Source organism: Oenanthe melanoleuca, chromosome 9 (assembly GCF_029582105.1).
Source record: "Oenanthe melanoleuca isolate GR-GAL-2019-014 chromosome 9, OMel1.0, whole genome shotgun sequence".
Taxonomy (NCBI): domain Eukaryota; kingdom Metazoa; phylum Chordata; class Aves; order Passeriformes; family Muscicapidae; genus Oenanthe; species Oenanthe melanoleuca.
The window spans coordinates 13,021,365-13,040,845 of record NC_079343.1 but is presented as its reverse complement, the minus strand read 5'-3'; the positions used below and the strand labels follow the sequence as shown (position 1 = coordinate 13,040,845).

Genomic DNA, 19,481 nt, shown 5'->3' with positions numbered 1-19,481 from the left:
CCTTCCCAGTCTCTGGGACATTCCCTGGGTGGGGGTCCCAATGCCCCTGGGATGGATATGGGGACCCCAAGGCAGCATCCAAAATCCTGGGGTGTCTCCCCAGCACAGGGGGGCAGAGAGCTGAGCTCCCTGCTCACAGCCAAGGGAAACGTTTCTCTGCTGCCTTTGGGCCTTCTCCAGAGCAGGTTTTGTGGTAAAGGCACATCAGTGCAAACAGGGATCTGTCCTGGTCCTGGACTGTTTGATTCTGGTAGAAATCTGCTTAATTTAAATAAAGCTTGCCTATAACCATTCCTTCCTGCAGTCTGGACATGATCTGTGTGCTCCCAGCTCCCTGCCCTGGGTCTCAGCATGGATCCTGTCCTCCAGCTGCAGCAGCACTCTGGGAGCAGCCTGGGCACTGCAGCAGCTCCTTGGTGGCCAGCAGGGAAAAAACCAGCCTGGCACTTAACAAACCAGCAGATAAATATGGATATTGCAGTGGAGCAGCACCCACCCCTCCTGCACTGCTCCAGCCCTTCCAGTGCATTCCTGGCTGCTGGAGTATTAAAACCCCTGGATATATTTATATATATTTATATATAAACCCCTGGATATGTGCACTCTAGGAAAGCACCAGCCTGGTGCCAGCCCCTTGCTGGTGTGCAGGGCTGGGGGCAGAGCAGCTCAGCAAAGCCCTGCTAGACCCCACAGGCTGCTCAGGAACAGCTCCCTCCCAAAGTGTGAAATCCATCTCCAGAAAAAGGGATCCTGCTGCAGTGTCTGGGAAGCAGGAGGTGCAGGAGCAGCTTTTCAGAGCTGGGTTTCAAGGCTCAGGCAGGGAATGCCCCAGCAGAGCTGAGATGGAGCAGCTCAGGGACGTGTGGAAGGGAAGGGGGGAAAAAAGCCAAGAGAGAAACAAACCCAGCAAGATTCCTCCTCCCTCAGGGGGTTATAAATGTGCTCTTTGGAGGCCCAGGGATGCTGATTAACTTGCACAGGCAGACAAAGACCCTGACATCAATTAAATACTGCTGATGAGGTGAGGTCAACAGCAATTATAACCTGCTCATATCTTCACACATTAGAGACATTTTTAATCTTTTTATTGAAAAGCTTTTTACTGAAATTAAAGAGTATGATAATTTCCTGCAGTGTCCTGTTTCTAACTAAGTAGGTGGAAAGACAGTGGATTGCACTCCAACAGCTCTGCTTCTGTCAGGAAGCACTTGGGCTAGGACTTGGTTGGTGTTTTGGCTGTTTATTTTTTAAAAATACACTTCTAAGTGGCTTGGAAAAGGGAGCTGACACTTGTGTCAGTATTTCCCTGCACGACCCTGGATTGGATGGCCGTGCCGGTAGCACAGCCGCCCTCTGGTGCTGTCCGGGCGATCCCCGCCCGTTCCCGGCCGTGCCGTGCCCCGGAGCTGCGGGGGTGGGAGGGAGGGAGGGCTGGGGCTGCGTGGGGAGCTCTGCCTTCCCCGGGAAACCCTCTGAGCATCGCGGGCACCGAGCTCCGCTCCGGGCCACTTCTCTTTCCCCCAGTGCAGCCCAGTAAGGAAAATCCTGGTTTTTCCTGGCTGGGGACGTGCCCTGCGGAACGGCAGCACCGGGTGCCAGAGATGGGCACAGCTGTGCCAGCTCCTGCCACCGCTGCCGGGCCACCGTGACCCTGCCCGAGGCGCTCACCCAGCCCTGTAAACTCCCTGCGAGCCCTCCCATCCCTCAACCAGGGGACTGGGAGAGAGAGCAGCGGCCAAATATAGCGCGGAGCAGCGACAGCAGCGGGGCTGGGAAGGGCTCTGGGGGGAGGCTGAAGCGGGAGCGCTGCGGAGGGGCGGCCGCCAGTTCACACCTCGGAGCGAACTGGGAGTGCTGGGGGCCGGGAGAGGCAGCGCAGCTCCTCCTGCGCCGTGCTGGCAGCGCTGGCAGCGCTGGCACCGCCTGGGCACCGCCGGGCACCGCCGGAGCTGCGGGGATGCACAGCCCGGATCATCGCTGCGGGAAGCGCCTGGGCACGGCCTGGGCACGGCCTGGGCACCGCCGGGCACCGCCCGGATCATCGCTGCGGGAAGCGCCTGGGCACCGCCGGGCACCGCCGGGGCTGCGGGGATGCACCGCCCGGATCACCGCCCGGGTGCGGGTGCGGGGCAGCGCCCGGTGCCGCCCGGCGGGCACGGACAGCTCTGTGCCGCTGCCCGCGCTGCTCCGGGCTCCTCTCCGCTCCTGCCCCGCCGCGGGGGCTGTGCAGGGTTTGTCCACAGCCCCGTGCAGCGCCAGGAGCCTCGCCAGCACCATCTCCATCCCCGCGGGCATCGCGGGAGTGTGGGAGGCTGCGATGGTCGGGACAGTCGTGACAGACGGGGAGATCTCTACGAGCCAGCTCTTGAAACTCGTGGTTTATTGCACAGGGCTGGGTGAAAAGGGCCCTGCTGGGAGCTGCCAGCCACAGCTCGGAGCAGGGCAGAGAGAGGGGGGTAGTGAGAGTTCTGGGAGGTAAGAGAGGAAGTAAGAGAAGGAAGTAAGAGAGAGAAGTCAGATCTTCCCGTTTACAACACAATAAATCTTCTTCTATGTTGAATATTCTGATTCCCACTAACCAATCTACGACAAGATACAAATCCTACAGCATTTACACACAGCCTATAAGAATCATTACATTACCATCATGTGTTAACTTTAAACCCTAAAATCGACTCTTTGGAGCCCTTCTGCCAAGCCAGCAGGGTCTCCTCTGACCTTTGGACCATTGTTCTATCAAGAGGGGATTACTTTTGGCCAGCCATCCTATTGTCTTCTAGTTATTTAGTAACTAAGGTTTGGGATCTCAAAGGTGGCTTTCATTTCAAAATCATTTATGGTTTCCATATTCTCAAAATCTTTTGCTAGGCAATCATATTCATAAGGATTTCATGATTCATCCTTCCCAACAGTGAGCATCTCAGTTCTGTGAGCACGGGAGAGCCAGGGGCTGTGCTGGTGCCTGGCTGTGGGAGCACCAGGCCTTGTGGCATCACCCTGGGGCTGCAGGCCACGAGGAGAGTCCCTGCTGGCACAGGGTGACCCTGCTGTGCCCACCACGAGTGCTGCCCCTGAGCTGGGGCTGCTGCAGCTCACACACACCCTGGGCATCCCTGGCACCCACACTGGGATGGGCTAATGGGGTTTTTGGATCACGTTCATTTAATGGTCACTTGGCACCAAGACAAATGTATTGGGTTTGTCAGGGAAAGTTTCCATCCCTGTTAAGTGGTTTTCACAGAGTGATGGAGTTAGTGCTCCTGACTCAGTGCTTTGCTGCTCCACACTTCCCACCTGGTTATCCCCACCACTCCTTGCTCCTGAGCCCAGGGGGCTGCTGGAGGAGAAGCAGATCCCAAAGGCACCAAGGCTGAGGTACAGCAGTGACCAGAGGGACTGAAACACTTGTGGTGGCTTTGGTGACCCTTAGGAGAGGCAGGGAGTGCCCAGCCAGGCTCAGGGCAGAGGAAAATGGCAGTGCCAGAGCCTCGTGCCCCCTCAGAGGTGTCACTGCCACCTGCCCAAAAAAGCACCTCATGCTGCTGGGTACAAGATGTGAACAGCTCTGCAGGTTTGGAGCTGATGAAAATGGGCACCACACTTTAACCATTTGAAAGCAGAGACCTTGGAAACCACCGGAGCCTGACACACCTCTCCAGGGGTTATGTAAAATAACTGTTCACAGCACGAGCTGACAAACACCATGTACAGTATCTAATAATTAGATGGCACTGAAATATGACTCATTTTCAGTGACTCCACAGGGATGTTTATACCTTACAGTGACACTGGGAAAGAGGAGAGAAGGCTCTGGAGGGTCCCCAGCCTGTCCCTGTTGCCAGGGGTGGTTCAGGGGCACACAGCCCTGCCCAGCCCCAGGAATGCAGAGCCCCTGCCTGGGGCCAGCCTCTCATCCTTGGTGTGGGAGCTGTGGCTGCTGCTGGAAGCACCTTCCTCCAAAATCCACCTGGGAGCATCCACACCCCAGCAAGGCTCCTTCAGCAGCCTCTGCTCCTGCCCTGCTCCCTGCTCAGTCTGGTGGGTAATTCCAGGTGTGCAGCCAGCCTGGCTTTGTGCAGCAGCAGCAGTGGCAGCACAGCTGGCACCTGTGACATCTGGGAGCATTTCACAATGTGCAGATTGCTCCTCAGGCTTGCTGTGCACATCCTGTCATGGCTTAACTGGAGTTGATCTTAGTCTGGGAGGCAAATTCTTCTGTTTGCTATTTTAAACTATTCAGCCAAGGAGGCAAAGCACAGCCCAGAATGCAACCCCTCAGGTTTTGGTGTCAGGTGCTGATGAGGGCAATGGGGCAGAGTGGTTCTGCCTCCTCTTCCCTTCTGGAGGTTTCCCACCAGTGTGAACTTACTGATGCTTCTGGATCTCTCCTGAGTCGTATGGGTGCAGGGTCCCCATGGCAAGGGACAAAGGCCCCAGCTGTGCACTGCCAGGGCATTGCATTTTCTGCCTCCCCACGACTTACAGGAAAGTATCAGGGATCTGTGCAAATTACAAGTGTATCTGAGAGTTCTGGGGACCTGTGCACAGCACATAGTTACACACACGCCCCTTAGATCCATCTGTGTGTAGTGATGGTGTATTTTTAGATGTGGTGTAAACTGATCCTGTTCACGAGCTCTGGTCACTGTGAATTGATCAAGAAAAGGGACAACTGAAATTTGTGTTTCTGTACATTCACTAGAGAGGATGAATGTCTGAGGGTTTAGTTTGGAATCCCCTCCTGCACTGAGGGTAAAGGCAGGTGAAAAGCCAGGGCCACCTGTGTCACACAGCAGCTCCCCTGGTTTAGGAGCCGCTCCTGGCTGACCTGCACCCAGACCCTGAGCTGCTGCAGGGCCTGGCTCTATTTTGGGTGCAGGTAACTATACTTAGGGCTGAGTCATCCCTTCCAGTATCACTTACAGGAGAGCTTAAATGAGCAGAGCTGGTGGCCAGAGGCAGTGGGAAGGGTCAGGGCCACGACACCGAGCTGAGCCTCTGCTGGTGGCAGCAGCCACAGCTTCATCTGGCAGGGACAGCTCAGCCCTGTCCCCTGTGCCTGGCTGAGCCAGAGTCACAGCACAGCTCAGCCCTGTGTCCTGTGCCTGGCTGAGCCCTGGATGGAATCACAGCACAGCTCAGCCCTGTCCCCTGTGCCTGGCTGAGCCAGAGTCACAGCACAGCTCAGCCCTGTCCCCTGTGCCTGGCTGAGCCCAGGATGGAATCACAGCACAGCTCAGCCCTGTCCCCTGTGCCTGGCTGAGCCACAACCACAGCACAGCTCAGCCCTGTCCCCTGTGCCTGGCTGAGCCACAACCACAGCACAGCTCAGCCCTGTCCCCTGTGCCTGGCTGAGCCCAGGATGGAATCACAGCACAGCTCAGCCCTGTCCCCTGTGCCTGGCTGAGCCACAATCACAGCACAGCTCAGCCCTGTCCCCTGTGCCTGGCTGAGCCACAATCACAGCACAGCTCAGCCCTGTCCCCTGTGCCTGGCTGAGCCCAGGATGGAATGACAGCACAGCTCAGCCCTGTCCCCTGTGCCTGGCTGAGCCCAGGATGGAATCACAGCACAGCTCAGCCCTGTCCCCTGTGCCTGGCTGAGCCCAGGGGGAATTGCAGCTGGCAGGAGGGGTGGGTGCTGCCACTGCCCAGCTCCATCCCTGCTGTGGATGACCCCACACAGGGTCATGCTTTTCCCCAAGGGGTTTTAAAGGCAACATCCTTCTGTGGAGCCATTCCTTGATGTCACCCTGGCCTGGCATGCTGCTGAGAGCTGCTCAATTCAGCCAGAAATTCAGGTCTGCTTCCTTATGGGCATGCACTGAGGGCACCTGCTCATGCAGCCATTTACAGGGAATGGGATTCACTGGGACTCACTGGTGTTTAACCTCTCTTGGTTTCAGCAGCCTGGTGTGACCCCAGAGCCACAGCAGCTTTCAGAGCACTGGTAAGGACATGCCCAGGGGCTGTGGCAGTGCTGAATCCTGCTGGTGTGGCACCAGCCCTGCCAGCACACAGCACAGAGAAATGTTTTCCTTTGCAGATTTATCCCCATGCAGAAAGGGAAGGGTAGAAAACATTTTCATTGAATCCCAGCCAAAGAGACAAGTCAGCTCCTCCATCTGCTCCCTGTGAGGGTTTGGCTGTTGATTTGCCTCTGTGGGTCTCTCTGGACCTGCTCTGTGTTCTACAGGACACCTCTGGGTCAGGTTTCTTCTGGCATTTTGCTGTTCTCAGTTGTCTCAGTCAAGTGACACTTTGCCCAGAGTCTGAAGGAGAGGAAACAACTCAGAAACAAAGGAATACTTGGTGAAAAGCTGTTCTGATGGTGGTGAGAGCTGGCTTGAAAACCCAGAATTTTATTCTGAGTCTAGTCTCTCAAGTAATAGCTGAATATTGGCATAATTTGTTTTAAAAAGTGTTTAACTTTATTTTTAGTGTGTCAATGTCAAGGTGAATGACAGATTTTCAATCTTCCCTTGGCTCCACCTGCTCAGTGCTCAAAGCTCCCCTCCATCACCCTCTGAGGGGCCTGGAGCCCCTCCATGGGAGAGGAGGAAGAGGAGGAGGAGGAGGCTGCACCCTCCAGGGCCAGGAGGGGACAGAGTGGGGGGTGAGGGGATGGGGGTGACCAGGGGTGATGGGATGGGGGGTGGTCCAGGTATGAGGCTGGGGAGGGCAGGGGAGGAAGCAATCCTCTCCCAGCTCTCTCCCTTCCCCAAAGGACTTTGTTTTAAAACAAGTAGTCTTTTAAAAAATCTAGGGCAAGTCAGCCTTCTGCCAAAATTAGTCTTTGTGCAAGAGCATGAGAAGGAATTTTAATGGGTAGCTGGTATGTGGGGATGAGGGGAATGACTGCTTTTACTATCTAAATGCTGTTTAAATCAGGCTGTAACATCAAACAGCTTTGCCACGCTCGCAGCTCAGTTTTACAGGAAGCATCACTGCCACCGCTCACAAATACACAAGAATGTTCAACAACAACTTTTATTTGTGCCAAACGTGTCCTGACACATTGCTGAGGAGGAGGAGAGCTGCAGAGCCAGGAGCTGGGGCAGCTCTGCTTCCCTCTGGCCTGGCTGCTGGGCCTGCCCTGGGAACTGCCACAAACCCCTGCAGGGCCGTTTTCCTCTTTTTGGGTTGTGCAGCCGAGGGCACAGGGACAGTGAAACCCACCCTGCTGCACCCAGGGGCTGCTGGGGCCCTGCACAGAGCCCACGGCAGGGATGGGGCACCAACGGGCCAGGGACACCAAACTAATAGATCATTTGTCCTCTACAATGAGGACAGATTTATTATCTTTATTATCTTCAGCTATTATCTTATATTATCACATATATATATATCTTACATATCTTATATTATCTTATCATATCTTATATTATCTTACATATTATATTATATTATATTATATTATATTATATTATATTATATTATATTATATTATATTATATTATATTATATTTATTATATTATATTATATTTATTATATTATATTATATTAGCTTTATTATCTTCATTGTAAGACTTAACTACTCTGGTGTTTTTGCTGAGGATATTAAAATTCAATAATTAACTTCTGTGGAGCCTTAAAAATGCTATTTAATTCTGAAATTAGCAATAACCTAATATTTGGTACAAAAGCTGTGTTATAATCCCCAAGCCCTGCCTCCATTCTGGTCATTTCCCAGTCTCACTGGAGACAAGTCAGCTCCCCACAAAAGGCCATTATCCACAGTGGGAGGAAGTGCCTTTGTGAGCGAGCAGCCTGAGGGAAATGTCTGCCAGTACCTGCCAGAGTCCAGCCCGGGGCACAGCCCTGCCACCCACCAGGGCCAGGGGCAGCCTCAGCCTCTGGGAAACCTGGGCCAGGGCTGTACCACCCTCAGCACAAAACTGGGAATCAAAGCAGAGTGAGACTCACCCTGTGGGAAGGTCCCTGGGAGCAGCAGGGTTTGATGGATTCAGTCCATCCCAGGTCATTGCCCCAGCTCAGGGAGAGGGTGTGGGGCAGATCCTGCTGCTGCTGCTTGCAAGAGCCATAAACTGAGGGGAAAAGTCTTCTATGAATTATTAACACAAACAGCTCTGCTGTTCTTGGCTGTAGGGGAATGCCAGGAAGGGTAGATGGTGTTTCCAGCACTTTAAATGAGCAGATTTTCTGATGATCACTTAGGGATGCAAGGATGCTCCCAGGGGCAGGAGCAGTCACTCAGGACCCTGGGGATGGGTTTCCTGGTGGGATTCTCTGCCTGGGACTCCTTTGGGATATCCAGCTTGCACTGGGCTGTGTGTCACTCACACAGGGAGCTCAGTGTGGGCTGTGTGCCCCAGGGACATAAATAAATACACCCAGCTCTTGACTGTCCCCTCCTGCAGGCACTGCTGGTGCTGGTGACCCCCAGCCAGCTGCCACAGAGCTGAGCAGTGCCAGGAGCTCCTGCTGATGCCACAGACACAGCTGAGCCCAAACCAGCAGCCCCAGGGCTCTCCTGCCCCAGCCCGGCCCCCTGGGGATGCCAGCACCACTCCCACATCTCTGCCCCTGATGGTTTGGAGTAAGCCCCACAGATGTGTCCCTTAATAATCACTGCTGTGCTGAATGCAGGGCAGGACTGATGGGCTGCTTCAGGGTGTCAGCCTGTCTGCTCTGGTTTGAGCAGGAAAATAGCAATGATTTTTGCAGGTTCTGACAGTAACCTGATAGTAGTTCTGACCTGCTGGGGAGAGAAAGACAAATTTGCATCTGAAGTCCCGTGCTTTAGGAACTCGTGCCAGTCCCTGAGCTCTGCCCTGCTCCTGCCCTGCCGAGCTCAGCTCCATCCAAGCACCATTCCTGCATCTCCCTCCCTCCCCAGCACAGCCAGGGCCTGGTGCTGCTGGCAGAAACCCGAGCTGCACAGCCTGAAAACCCCCTTTATTTAATTACTTACCTGTCCCACCCACTGCCTCTTGCCACAGGCTGCTCTTTGCTTCCCAAATGCTGTAAATTAAAGTTTAGAAACAAATATCCCCCAGGGCCATGCCACAAAATGCCTTTGCCCACTTGGGCCAGGGTTAAAGGAAGCCACTGAACTGCACTTGAGGATCTTGGAGGCCTTTTCCAACATAAATTATTCCATGATTTGGTGAGATAAGTGCACAGTCAGCTCTGATATTAAATCTGGTGTTAACACACTGCCTGAGTCTGCTCATGTCAAACACAACCAGCCAGAGCAGGGCCCTGGACCTGCCTGACTTAGAGCATTTAAAAGTTTATGTGCTGGGGAAAGACAAGGCCTTTGGGCCTCAGGAGGTTTTGGAATGGAAAGGAAATTTTGGAAAGGCATGGGACAGCATGGTTTGTTGATGATGGGATTAATTTACTGGTAGAAAAATATAATTTTAATGAAATAATTTTAGTGGGAACCATTTGCTTGAAGGGCAAAGATAAATGAAGAGGAAGAAAATCAAGAGAAAGGTAAATAGATCTTAAAATAAATCAGGTGAAATCAGTGAAGTACCAATATGTATCCACAGCCATCCTACATGAGGAGGAGGGAACAGAAGAAAACTGCACATGGTGTGAAGCTGGGCAGCTGCAGGCAGCCAGACAAGACAATGGCATGGAAATGCAGCCCAGCAAAAACCTGAAATACCTAATGGCAGGGAAGGCACAGCTAACAGAGAACTTCCACCTTTCCATCGGATTTGACATGTTAAGCTGCTTGGGAAGGAGCAGTCCCTCAACATCCTGCAAGGAAACCCAGACACAGCAGCCACTGCCAGAGGGGAAAAGGCAGGTTTAGCTTTGATCTGGGAGAGGGGCTGGGAGCAGGATCACCTCTGGCTGAATGCTGGGAATGGGAGAGGGGTTGGGGGGTTGGGAATGGGGCTGCAAGTCAGCCTGCAGCCTCTGGAACTGCACAGGTGTGAGCCTTGTTCCTGCCATCCACAGACACTCTGACCCCAACCATCACAGAATCATGGAAAGGTTTGGGTTGGAAGGACCATAAAGCCCATCCAGTGCCACCCTGCCATGGCAGGGACACCTTCCACTGTCCCACTGCTCCAGCCCCAGTGTCCAACCTGGCCTGGGGCACTGCCAGGGATCCAGGGCAGCCACAGCCTCACACCCTCCCAGGGAACAACTTGCACCTAATGTCTGATCTCTGTCTGCATTCCCTCAGCCTAGAGCCATTCCCCCTTGTTCTGTCACCACATCTCTGCCTGCCTCCTTTATCTTTGAAGGCAAAGCATCACTCGTTTTTTCACTTTTGATTCTCATTTGGTCTGCCTGGCTCCTCTCAAGGTTTTAAATTGCATGTATTTTGCAAGCCTTTTATTACCTATTTTTAAAGACATATCACTGCCGGAAGAACCTCCTGGAAACATGAATTAACAACACAAAAGGCAGAAGGAGTGTTTCATAATGCTACTGGGGCGGCTCCAACACGAGTTGCTCGGTGCAGTGATGCAGCGCCAGCAGTGCTGGGGCCACAGTTTTGCTGCCACTAAAAATAGTTGCAACTTCAAACCCAAATATATTTTTCTTCATTAAAATTATAGACAAATAAGAGGATTTTTTACTCTTTAATTAAAGCAGATACATAACCTGAGTGTAAATAAAAAGTAGCACTGCCCCTGCAGATGTTGCAGTCAGATTTCAGCAGTGTTTACAAAAAAATTGAACTTAACAATATTAAAATCACAGCACGCCAGAAAAATAAGCATTATCACATATGCCCTTGGAACACACAGTAATTCACAGCCACATGCCAAGCAGTAAGTCCTGTGCCTTCGGAGTGTTTGGAATTGCTGTGCCCATGCAGTCGGGCGGCAGACACACCCAGCAGCGCCTGGAGCCCGTGTCCTTCCCCACCCGAGAGAGGAGGGCAGCAGCAGCCTGCAGCTTCCCATCCACGCAGGGCAGGGCAGGGCAGGGCAGGGCAGGGCACCGGGCTCACCTGCACACAGGGCCGGGTGCTGCTCCTTCCCCACCCTGCTCAGGAGTTCATTGATTCCGGGTCACGTGGAGTGGGTTAAAACAAAAAAGTTCACAGTGCTGTGTTATGCAAATGTACAAACTGACAGCAGTTCACGTCAGGGTTTCATGCTGACTTCACGTTGTGTTAAAGATATGGAAGAGTTACTGGGCATAAATGGGAACAAACATTAACCTAGGAGCTGCAGGAAGTAAATACAGCCCCTGAATGAGAATTGGTGTTGGTGTGCATCTGGCAAATGTTAAGCTCTAAATAACTGTTTACTTCAAATTTTGTGGTGTCTTAAGAAAATGATTTATAGTTAGAAGATTCTCAAACATACCCAGGGGGAAAATAGGCTTCAAGCATGACCACAAAGTCAGAACAGGTTTAATCTCATTTGCTAGTCACAGATTGCACAGCATGAGGGAAGGTGGAACTTCTAGGTGGTCATGGTGGTGAGATAATGAGCTGAATCCTGTCCCTAGTAATCACAACGTTGTCACTGATTATTAATTACCAGCCCAAAGGCTGGAGCTGCAGTTGCATTCCCTTTGCATACTGGATTAGAAATTCCAGGTGAGTGGCTCAGGGAAAGGCCTCTTCAACTACACCCACCTCTGAGGTTTATGGATAATCACAGGGATCACCTTGGGCCCCAAGTGCTGGGGGACTGATTGCCTTCCACAAATCCATCATAGAAAGGACCAGATTAGTGACAGACTCGCAGGAGCTCATGGCTGCAGCCCTCGCTGTGCCTGAGAGCTGCTGGGCTGCCGTTCCTCCAGCTGACCAGCATCCTCCCAGGTGGGACTCCCAGACATGGCTCTGGCATGCTCCAGGTGACAAGGGCGTGTGGGAGCAGACAGGAACCTGCTGGGATTTTGCAGTGGCTCCAGCTACCCCATGCCAAACACAGCAAGGTTTAAATACAGAGTGGGAGCTCTGCAGTCTGTGGGGCTCAGCCGCAGTCCTGGTGGGACTGAGCCGTGACTGTGGGAGCTGTGAGTCCCACGGGTGCGGAGTGAGGGGTTGGCTCTGCAGGGCTGGGAGGGGCTGGCTCTGAAGGGATGGGGGACTGTGAGGGGTTATCTCTGCAGGGCAGGGGGCTGTGGGGTTTTAGCTCTGCAGGGCTGTGAGGGGTTGGCTCTGTAGAATGGGGCTGTGAGGGGTTGGCTCTGCAGGGCTGTGAGGGGCTGGCTCTGCAGGGCTGTGAGGTTTTAGCTCTGCAGGATTGGGCTGTGAGGTTTTAGCTCTGCAGGGCAAGGGCTGTGAGGTGCAGAACCAGTGCCTGTAAAACCTGTTCCATGACCCGCTCAGCGTGTGCTGGGAGCTCCTGAGGACGCTGTGAGTGCTGCTCCCTGCCCTGGCTGCCCGGCAGTCACAGGGACCTTCCAGCAGTGCTCACCTGCTGGACTGTCCGGCCACCTGCCCCGCTCCCTCTGGCCAGGCCAGGCCTTGAGCAGGCCAAGCTCGGCCACCCCGTGGGTGTGCGGGGCTCAGGGCCACCCACAGGCCCCAGCTCGCCAGCGTGGCTCTCCCTGGCCTGGCTGGACACGGGTGTGTCCTGCTGCCTTTTCCCATCCCCTCCAGCTGGGAAGGGCTGGACAGCCCTGCTGCCCAACGAGCCATGGTGCACACAGACAGCTGCACAGAGCCCGGCCTGGGCCCGTGGGCCTGAGGGCCTGTGGGCCTGTGGGCATGTGGGCCTGAGGGCCTGTGGGCATGTGGGCCTGAGGGCCTGTGGGCCTGTGAGCATGTGGGCCTGAGGGCCTGTGGGCATGTGGGCCTGAGGGCATGTGGGCCTGAGGGCCTGTGGGCCTGTGAGCATGTGGGCATGTGGGCATGTGGGCCTGAGGGCCTGTGGGCATGTGGGCATGTGGGCATGTGGGCCCATGCGCCTGTGGGGCTGTGGGCCTGAGGGCCCGTGGGCCTGTAGGCCTGAGGGCCTGCGTCCTGCTAGGGACCTTTTGTCAAACATCAACTGGTGGAACATTCTATTTCCTAACTGAAAGTGAGAAATTGACCACAAAACGAACAGCATTTTCAACACGGAGAAGCAGAATCAAAGAATATCCTATTTTTGTGCTCCCTCTCCGTTTAATTCATCTGCCATTCCAAACAAGACGTGCCTCAGCTGAATGAAGCCTCAAATAATCACATAATAGGAGAAGTCATTTATTGTGAATCAGGCTCTTTCTGTGGTATATAAATAGTCTGTGCTGCTCCACAGGCTTTGTCAGTCAGGATTAATTAGCAATTGACCCTTGCCTGAGATTTCTTTGCTACCTTTACATTTTTCATAGCGCTAAATGAGCTCTCCACATTGCTTTAAGAGGCTTCCTAAGCTGGAGCTTCATTTACCTCTAGGCTATAAATCAGTAGTTTAATTTATCACTACGTTACATATCAGCAGTGAATAGTCAGGGTGGAATTGAGTTTATTATAAAGATGTTCTGTTAGAAGACACAGTATTACAGTGATTGAAACATGCTCTTCAATTTTCCATTAATGCCCAATTCTGAATATGACCACAGAGAACCACGCTTTACAAACTTTACATTTAGCATTCTAATAAATAAGTTCAATAAATAGGGACTCTGCAGAGGAAGCAGTACATGTGAACAGAAGCTGCTTAACAATGTTGTCAAAAAATAACTACAGCTACTCTCATTTGTAACTAATCACTGGAAATTGGTAAGTAAAATATAAAATATTTTACTCTTATGATGCAGACCGGAGGAACAGAGATCTGTTAAAAATCACCCTTAGGAATACATCAAACTTAATTTTGTACACTAAAATTCATAATTCAGAGCATGCTTTTATACCGCTTTTAGCACAAAGTATTTTCAAATACATTTATTAAAAATATGAGAGACGAGTGAGACTGCTCATGTAGAATTTCATCTGTGCCTGATCACTAGCTCTTGTGTTACACAATGTTGCAGTTTGGCTAATTTTGGATGAACTATTTCACATTTGGAGAAGGCCTATAGTAAAGGGCCGGATTTAGCCTGTAGTATATTGCAACATCTTGTTAATACAGTAATTTAAATTTACTTGTCAAAGTACAAAAAAATTAATTCCCCCCAATTACTGTTATATATATATTATATATATAATCCATTTATATTATCCATTTTAATAGTCACTGTTCTTGGGACACGACTCCTGTGTTATCTGTAAAGCCTGCAGGAGCAGAACCATCCTGGTTCCAAGTGAGCTCGTGTTCCCTGCTGGCCCCAGGCTCAGCTGTCCCCAGCACACCCATCTCGGGTTCTGCACGCGCTCCGGTGCCAGTGCGGTGCCAGCTGGGCTGGGCAGCTCCCGCCAGGCCATGCCAGGTCCCACCATGTCACTGCCCTGGGCATGGGGACAGGACCGGAGACTCGGCTCCAGAGCCCTGACCCCGCACAGAGCTGTGACCCTGCACAGAGCCCTGACCCCACATGGAGCTGTGACCCCGCACGGAGCCCTGACCCTCCACAGAGCCCTGACCCCGCACAGAGCTGTGACCCCGCACAGAGCCCTGACCCCGCACGGAGCTGTGACCCCGCACGGAGCTGTGACCCTGCACAGAGCTGACCCCACATGGAGCCCTGACCCTGCACAGAGCCCTGACCCTGCACAGAGCCCTGACCCCACATGGAGCCCTGACCCTGCACAAAGCTGTGACCCCACACAGAGCCTTGACCCCGCACAGAGCCCTGACCCCGCATGGAGCCCTGACCCTGCACAGAGCTGTGACCCTACACGGAGCCCTGACCTTGCACAGAGCCCTGACCTTGCACAGAGCCATGACCCCGCACGGAGCCGTGACCCTGCACAGAGCTGTGACCCTACACACAGCTGTGACCCTACAAACAGCTGTGACCCTGCACAGAGCCCTGACCCTGCACAGAGCCCTGACCCCGCACGGAGCCCTGACCCCAAACAGGGCCATGACCCTGCATGGAGCCCTGACCCGCATAGAGCTGTGACGCCACACAGAGCCCTGACCCTGCACAGAGCCCTGACCCCACACAGAGCCCTGACCCTGCACAGAGCCCTGACCCCACAGGGAGCCGTGACCCTGCACAGAGCTGTGACCCCGCACACCTCCGTGGCCCCGCACGGCCCCATTCCCCAAGCCGGCAGCGCCAGCGCGCCCGGCAGTGCCCAGGGACACCCGAGGGGCCTGGGGACACCCAAGGGGCCCAGGGACAATAAGGGGCCCGGGGACACCCGAGGGGCCCGGGCACCGGGGAGCCCTGGCCGCTGAGGGGCCGGGCTGGCACAAACAACCTTCGCAATCTCAAAGCACAACCATGCACACACCAGCAAAGCCTACCTCGAGTAAAACACCGGCACTGAAAGAGGACTGAACCATAAATGCCACCGAACTATCAAGTCATTATCAGCACTAGATGAAAAAAATAATGAAACTGAAAATGATAACTGCATCGTGACTTTGATTTAAATCCTTGCGTACAACAGCGAGTGAGCAGAAAGCCTGGTCTGTGACTGAGCCTCAGAAGACAAGATACTGCTCTTACTTTTATTTCCTATTTTTAAAGACAGGCTGACTGAGAACATTTTCAAACGTGGGAGACTAAGTCATTAAAACAGATGCACTTGGATTGCTTTCCTCCTTTAGGGGATTTATTTCATTTTACGTTATCTGACACAAGTCAGAAATAAATGAAACTACTGAAGGAAAGCTGAATTTTGACACATTATTTTCCATTAAAATTCTTCCACTGACTTTGTTAAGCTTTTTCTAAGACCAGAAAATGAGGCTTCATCTAAAAAAAAATTTGAGACTGGTAGATTTTCCTCACACACTTGTAAGCCCTACAGTCTCCTACTGCCTCAAAGCGGAGGATTTTTTTCAAACTGTTCCCAAATCTTCTTCATTTGTTCACAAACTGGTATCTCCATTCTGTTTATACTCTGTTAAAATATTGAGAGTCATTTCCTCACTTTTGGACTGCACATTGTGTTCGCTCCTTCTGGATGATTTCCTGGTGGCCCGGGAAAGCCGCCTTCGGAAGGTGTCACCTGCCAGGAAGTAAAGGATGGGGTCAACGCAGCTGTTGAGGCTGGCCAGGCCCCTCGTCACTTGGTAAGTGGCATAAACCTTATCGTTGAAGGCACACATGTCTGGGGTTTGAAAATCCACCCTGGCCCTTAGATTTAAGGTCTTCATCACGTGGAAGGGAAGGTAAGACACTGCAAAGACCGTCAACACAATAATGACCAGGTAAATCGATTTTCTCCTGAGAGGAGAGTTGTCCAAATCTTTGTAAATCAAAGCTTTCACGATGAGCCCATAGCAACCGAGAATCACTATGAAGGGGATGCAGAACATCAGCACTGTGGTGCACATGCTATAAACGAAGTAACTTCTCAGGTAATCATCAGCCGTTGTGTCGTAGCACGTAATGGTTTTATTTTTCCTTATCCCTGTTCCCGAGTAGAAGAGTATTGGAGAAATGGCGGCCACCACCAGGACCCAGACCAGGCTGCTGATGTACATGGCGTTCTTCTTCTTCAGCCTCCCCAGCGACTTCAAGGGGTGCACCACTCCCGTGTACCTGTGCACGCTAATGCAGGTCAGGAACAGGATGCTGCCGTACAGGTTCACGTGGAAGATGAACCTCTGCAGCTTGCACATGATATCTCCGAAGATCCAGTCTGTTTTGTTGAAGTAGTAAAAGATGAGGGCGGGCAGAGTCAAGACATACAAGAAATCGGCTAGTGCCAAGTTGAACATGTAAACCGAGATGCCGCTCCAAGGCTTCATGTGGAAGACAAACATCCAGATAGCCACGCTGTTGCCCAAAAACCCAGTGATGAAGACCAGGATGTAGACGGTGGGCAGGTAATAGAACTGGAAGCCGGTTTTGGTCAGGGAGCACTTGGTGGTGACGTTTCCCGCAGACCAGCTGCTGCTGGATAACAGGTTGGGTTCAGTTCCGTTCAGAGCAGCAGAGAGAAGGACTTCGGTCATGATCCTTCCCCCAGAGTCACATCGGTGCGAGGCGAAGCAACGAAGTCTCTACAGGCACAGTAACGCATCTAAAAACATAATAGAGCAAAGGAAACCTAGCTGGAAGGTGAGCCCTGCCCTGCTTTTCCTCGGAGGTTTCCACGCGGCGGTACCGGGCCCCGCTCCGCTCCCCGCCCCGCTCCCGGGGAGCCGCGCACGCCGCCGGCACCGCGGGGTGGCCGGGCCGGAGCGGGGACGGAGACGGGGACGGGGACAGGGACACGGACACGGGCAGGGCGGCGGCAGGAACGCGGCCGAACGCGGGCAGGGAGCGGCCGATCCACCCGCGCCCCTCGGCGATCGCCGCCGCCCCCGCGGCTGCCGCCCCGTCCCGCCGCCCGCCCGCCGAGCCCCTCCGCCCCGGCCCCGCCGCACCCCAGCCCGGCTGCAGCAGCGCCGGGGCCGCCCCACCTGCCTCCTCCTCCTCCTCCTCCTCGTCGTCGTCGTCGTCGTCTCAGCCCGCGCTCGCCGCTCCGCGCCGCCGGCAGCGCCCGCCCGCGGGGGGCGGCGTCCCGACCGCGGCTGCCCCGGTGCCCATGGCCGGGCAGGGCCGGCGGCGGCGGCACGGGAGCGCTGGGGGGCAGCGCGGCCCCTCGGCGGGCACGGCACGGCACGGGCACGGCACGGGCACGGCACGGCCCCGCCGGACTGAGCCGGGCGGGACGAGGCGCGGCTCGGCCCCGGTGCGCCCGCCCCCCGCGCCGCCCCCGCACGGGCGGTGCTGCCGCGCCCGCCGGCGATGGGGATGGCGATGGGGATGGGGATGGCGATGGGGATGGGGATGGGGATGGGGATGGGGATGGGGATGGGGATGGGGACCGGCCCTGCCCCTGCTCGGGGCACCGCCACCAGTGCCGCGGTGGGCAGGGGGCGGCGGGCGCGGCCACCGGCGGCTGGCGGTGTCACCGCACAGCCCGGGCAGGCGGGACAGCGAGCGGTGGCCGGAGGCACGGTGCCTTTAGCCCTCAGAGGGATGGGGCAGGGTCACTTCAGCTCCCGCAGCGATGGAACAGGGTCCCCTCAGCCCTCAGGGGGTTTGGGCAGGCTGGTGCACAGGACTGGGACCTCTCTGTCCCACGTCTTTGCCAGCGGGTGGGTGCCAAGGGTGCTGCTCCCGAGCTGCTGCCAGAGGTGGAACAGCCCTTCCCTGATCCTGCTTTCACTCAGCCCTTTGAAATCTGCTCTGCATCCCAGTTTAAGTGACACGAACATGTTAATTGCTGTAAATGGAACAGCTGAGGAGAAATATGCTCTACTGACCTCTAATTAAGCGCTATACATTTGGCACTTGAGTCAGAATATGGTTATTATTTATTGTCTTGGCAAAACACAATCTGCTGGTTTCAGCCATTTCTTCCTCGTTCCCATTTTCGCTAAGTGTGGTGGGTGAGACATGAGCCAGTCAGAGCTGCTCTCAGCTCAAAGCTGTGTTCTAGACAGAGTGTTATTAGTCCTTCATGAATATGTATTCATTTCTCAAACTTTTGAGTCTGTTTAAATTATAAAACTTCTTTGCTGGGAAAGCTTAATTGGGAAATCAGCTGCATATTGTACCCCTGTGGGGATATGCAAGTGGCTGCAGATGGAGTCACCGGCCTGGCTTCACTTTTGGGGCAACTTAAGCTGCAATGTCAAAGCAACAGCTTCAGTTTTGTAAATATTATACCTTTCCTTCTTGCATGTTAGGGGTTTTTTCCCTTCTGTATTTATCCACTAATGACTGCTTATTAAGTACTTTAAGATTCTTTTACATTTTAATACGAAAAGAAAGTGAAGAGAAAGGAAAGTGAGAAAGGAGACAAGAAGTGTGACACCTGTAAAATCCATGTTGTACAGTGAGCCCGGTTTGCAGAGCTGTTCTGTGGTGCCCTCTAGGATTTGAGAGCGCTGAAAAAATGAATCCTGAGTCTTCATATTCCCAGGAAAGCAAACACCCAACCCACGAGCCAGACACATGGCAAATGCAGTGCAACGATACCAAGCCTACCACGCCAGCTTAGGGAAAAGCCATCTTGCTCCTCTGAGAATCAGCTGCATGACCCAGAGCAGAATTTATTTTAATGAATTTGGATTATTGTGTACAAAAGTAATGAAATATGCAAACCCATGCTATTAGTAGAGGAGAAAGCCTTTAGTTTCTCTATTCCTTTGTAAGAGCCGTTTCGGTAGCGACTTCTGAGTGCCACCGCTCGCTGCAGCTCCTCGCGGCAGCTTCCCCGAGTTTCCTGTCGAGCAAATTTTGAGTCATGCCGAAGCCGTGCCGATAGCATCAGCAAACATGCACTATGAACCCCAGCCTGCTTCCCTCGGTTACCCAAGCAGCGCTGTAAATGCAGGCTGGGAAGACAAAAGGCTGGAGCAGCAATTGCGGGAGCACATAGCTCTGGGGAAGGAGGGAAGGAGGGGAAGGAAGGGAAGGAAAGGGAAGGAAGGGAAGGAAGGGAAGGAGGGGAAGGAAGGGAAGGAAGGGAAGGAGGGAAG

The 19,481-nt window shown here is 53.6% G+C and overlaps 1 protein-coding gene across 1 annotated transcript; it reads right to left on the bottom strand.

Moving 5' to 3' along the window:
* Positions 1–13,389: 13,389 nt before the first annotated feature.
* On the bottom strand, positions 13,390–17,645 carry P2RY1 (purinergic receptor P2Y1). Its single transcript, XM_056499054.1, has 2 exons — positions 17,412–17,645; positions 13,390–17,029 (listed from the first exon to the last, which is right to left on the bottom strand). The coding sequence occupies exon 2, from the start codon at positions 16,959–16,961 to the stop codon at positions 15,870–15,872; it is 1,092 nt and encodes a 363-aa protein (XP_056355029.1). The 5' UTR covers positions 16,962–17,029; positions 17,412–17,645; the 3' UTR covers positions 13,390–15,869.
* Between the last annotated feature and the right edge of the window lie 1,836 nt (positions 17,646–19,481).

Bases quoted from the DNA above. Each gene is read 5' to 3' on its own strand.
- P2RY1 (XM_056499054.1), bottom strand. From the start codon at position 16,961: ATGACCGAAGTCCTTCTCTCTGCTGCTCTGAACGGAACTGAACCCAAC.